The sequence below is a fragment of the Suricata suricatta genome, chromosome 11 (assembly GCF_006229205.1).
Source record: "Suricata suricatta isolate VVHF042 chromosome 11, meerkat_22Aug2017_6uvM2_HiC, whole genome shotgun sequence".
NCBI classification, from domain to species: Eukaryota; Metazoa; Chordata; class Mammalia; order Carnivora; family Herpestidae; genus Suricata; species Suricata suricatta.
Genome location: NC_043710.1, coordinates 52704809 through 52708475, shown reverse-complemented (window position 1 = coordinate 52708475; position 3667 = coordinate 52704809). Strand labels below are relative to the sequence as shown.

The 3667-nt window shown below is 38.8% G+C and overlaps 1 protein-coding gene across 1 annotated transcript; it reads left to right on the top strand.

Annotated features, from left to right (window-relative positions):
* The first annotated feature begins 667 nt into the window (after window positions 1-667).
* Window positions 668-1633, top strand: LOC115271929 (olfactory receptor 51F2). The gene has a single exon (XM_029914897.1). The coding sequence runs from the start codon at window positions 698-700 to the stop codon at window positions 1631-1633; it is 936 nt and encodes a 311-aa protein (XP_029770757.1). The 5' UTR covers window positions 668-697.
* Window positions 1634-3667: the final 2034 nt, after the last annotated feature.

Genomic DNA, 3667 nt, shown 5'->3' with positions numbered 1-3667 from the left:
TTAAGTCTCAGTTTCCTCATATGCAAAATATACTACTTTCTACATCCTAGAGTTAGTGTATGGATGAAATTACATGATGCATATAAAACATAAGACTTTCACCAAACAGGAGTTATAATTATTTTTGTTAGGGTGATCCTTTGGACCACCTTGTAATCACATATATAAACGTGTGTCTTGGGGTTGTCTCAGGAAAACAATTAGTAATATCCACATTTCAAATGTAACTTGAGTTTTCAGTGCTTTGTTTCAGGATCAGTAATTTATTCAAAAAAATACTGAAAACCACTATATTGATGTATGGTGTGGCTGAAACTAATATAACACCATATGCTAATTATGCTTGAGTAAAAATACCAGAAACCAATGTTCTCATCATATTGTTTACGTGTTCTTCTGGGAACTTTAGAAGAAGGGGTGACTTCGTTGTAATGTTTATTGTCATCAAAGAGAATTATAGACCTAAGACAAATTTGATGTGGAATAATTCAGAGAATCCTCTCTTCAATAACTGAGGAGAAGCATGGGGAGAAGCTTCCAGTACTGGAAAGCTCATAAAAAAACTTCTTAGAAAATCAGCAATAGTAAGTCAGTGAATGTTAGAGTGCCAGAAAGATGTTCCAAGTGATAAGCTATATATTTATTATTTGTATTATGTTCAGTTATTAAAATCTCCCTGTCTTCTCAGTCCCTCATTATGTCGGTCCTCAATAATACCAACGCTCAACTTCTGACCTTCTTCCTGACGGGTATTCCAGGCCTGAGAGCAGCCCAGGTCTGGATCTCCATTCCTTTTTGTCTCCTGTATGTCATCGCCCTCTCTGGAAACAGCATGATCCTATTTGTGGTCCTCCGTGAGCAGAACCTCCATGAGCCCATGTATTATTTCCTCTCTATGCTTTCAGCCACTGATCTGAGTTTATCCTTGTGCACACTTTCCACTACCCTTGGTGTCTTCTGGTTTGAAGTTCGAGAAATCACCTTAAATGCCTGCATTGCCCAGATGTTCTTTCTCCATGGATTTACTTTCATGGAGTCTGGGGTTCTGCTGGCAATGGCCTTTGATCGTTTTGTAGCCATCTGCAATCCACTCAGGTACACCACCATTCTCACCAGTGCCAGGATTGCCCAGATTGGGATAGGCATGTTGATAAGGAACGTTGCTGTCATGTTGCCAGTGGTGCTCTTTGTCAAGAGGCTGTCCTTCTGCCATGCTGTGGCCCTTTCGCATTCTTACTGCTACCACGTTGATCTTATTCAACTTTCATGCACAGATAACAGAATCAACAGCATCCTTGGTCTGTTTGCACTTTTTTCCACGACAGGGTTTGATTGTCCTTGCATCTTGCTCTCCTATGTCCTGATCATCCGATCTGTTCTCAGCATTGCCTCCTCCAAGGGGCAGCAAAAAGCCTTCAACACCTGCATATCCCACATCAGTGCTGTTGCCATCTTCTACATCCCTCTCATCAGCTTGTCTCTTGTGCATCGCTATGGCCATTCAGCACCTCCATTTGTTCACACCATCATGGCCAATGTCTTTCTTCTCATCCCTCCTGTGCTCAACCCTGTCATCTATAGTGTGAAGACTAAGCAGATTCGAAAGGCTATTGTCAAGGTCTTAATTCAGTAGCAAGAAATCTAATCATTAGTGATCTCAGAGTAGAGATAACGCCATTTATGAATGAGTGCTTTGGTAGAATGGGGTAATTATCCCCAAAAAGCCTAGATGTGCTTTCAAGAATGCAAACTATGCAACTTATAGGTTGTGTGATATTTGCTTAGTTTCCTTGTCAGTAAATCTACAGTAATGTCACCTAGATTTTGCTTGTTTTCATTGTAAAGTGAGCTATGTATGTAAACAACTATGTGTGCAAGTAGTAGGAGTCCTAAATAAAGCATTCATTCAGGCTGCATATAGTAAGTCCAGATTTAATGTAGAAAACTTTGTTAATAAACCAGTTATTCTTTCCTAAATGATATATAAAAGACAATTTGTAATTTGATGTTTTTTTTCCTTAAAATTCTCAATTAACTGCAAAAATAGCCATTCTATAGAGTGAATCTTATAAGCAAATCAATGTAATTCAACATTGGGTAATATATATGTAGTTGTTTGGCTCTTTATTATGTGTAGGAGTATATCTAATGCACATATAAAATGTCATATCAAGTGCTCAGGATCAGTTTCTACTGCTGTTAGCTAAACATGAAAAGTTGGTAATAATATTACTAACAGCCCAGAAGTGAGGATTACACAGTTTTCCTAAAATTAGCTTTGGTAAAAGGGAACTTATACTCTTGACTCATTCTTTTTTTAATGTTTTTTATTTTATTTTTGAGAGACAGAGGGAGACAGCACGAGCAGGGAGGGTCAGAGAGAGAGGGAGACACAGAATCCGAAGCAGGCTCCAGGTTCTGACCTAACTGTCAGCACAGAGCCTAACACAGGGCTCGAAACCATGAACCGTGATCATGACCTGAGCTGTAGTCAGATGCTTAACTGACTGAGCCACCCAAGCGCCCCTCTTGACTCATTCTTTATCCTTATCTCTGCCATTATGACTCTATCTATAGGTCCCTGAATCAGAAGTAGTATAGCCAAAGCTTGCTGGTATTTACATATAGGTTCTTTCTGTCTGATTGTTGAGTTCCTCCTCTGAGGTGGGTACTGTTTGGTGGATATTAGCATGAGATACAGAATGTCCACTTCAATATCTACTTCATATACATCTTCTACAGACAACCTTATCTCTTTTCTTTCGAGTTTGCTAGTTCCATTCACTGGTCAACTGTCCAAGCTTTTCAGCAAAGTACAGAAGTCCATGCATATCTACATACCTCAGACAACCTGTCTTTTGACACAAAGTTAACAACCAAGGACACTGTCCATTATGTAATGTTCCTTGAGCACTCTTTTTTTTTTATGGCTTCCCTTGTGTGAGGCTATTATGCTACTATATTCTACTTCTGGTTAGTACCAACTTGCCTACTAATCTATATCCATGAACCAAGCCTGAATATTTTCTTCCCTTCCATTAATGTATCAGAAACATCCAGTGAGGACATGAATGTGAATTAATGAAAAGTATCTATATATATCAGTGACATGGGACTCTGGGACAACTATTCATAAAGTTTATTTGTGCTTGACTGGACTTTGTACTTTGTTTTTCCTACCATAATTGTACAAACTTCACAGATGAGAGTTTTCTCATCTCATAAATGTAATATAACCAATTATATACTTAGGCACCTGGGGAATAGGCACAGGTATGAAAATGACTGGGTTCACTGTGAGACAAAATTTTCCCACAATTCCATTAATCATCTGACCCCAATAATCTCACACTTTAATAAAAAAGGTGCATGATGGTATGTTTGGTTGCCTATTATCAGTGAGAGATTGAGTCTACGGCCATACCACCCTGAACGTGCCCAATCTCGTCTGATCAGTGAGAGATTGTATCCTATATCTAATAGTTCTCAAAGGTTTTTGGGAATTCTCCTTTCGTTAATGAACATTTGTACATGGACATAGGTCCATTTGGGGAAATATCTGGATCATTTGTATTCCATGTTTCCAGTAGCATAGCAGGTTACTTCATCAATGACACCAAGATCCATGTTCTGTTAATGGGCTCTGGATATGTGCAGCAACTTAAAT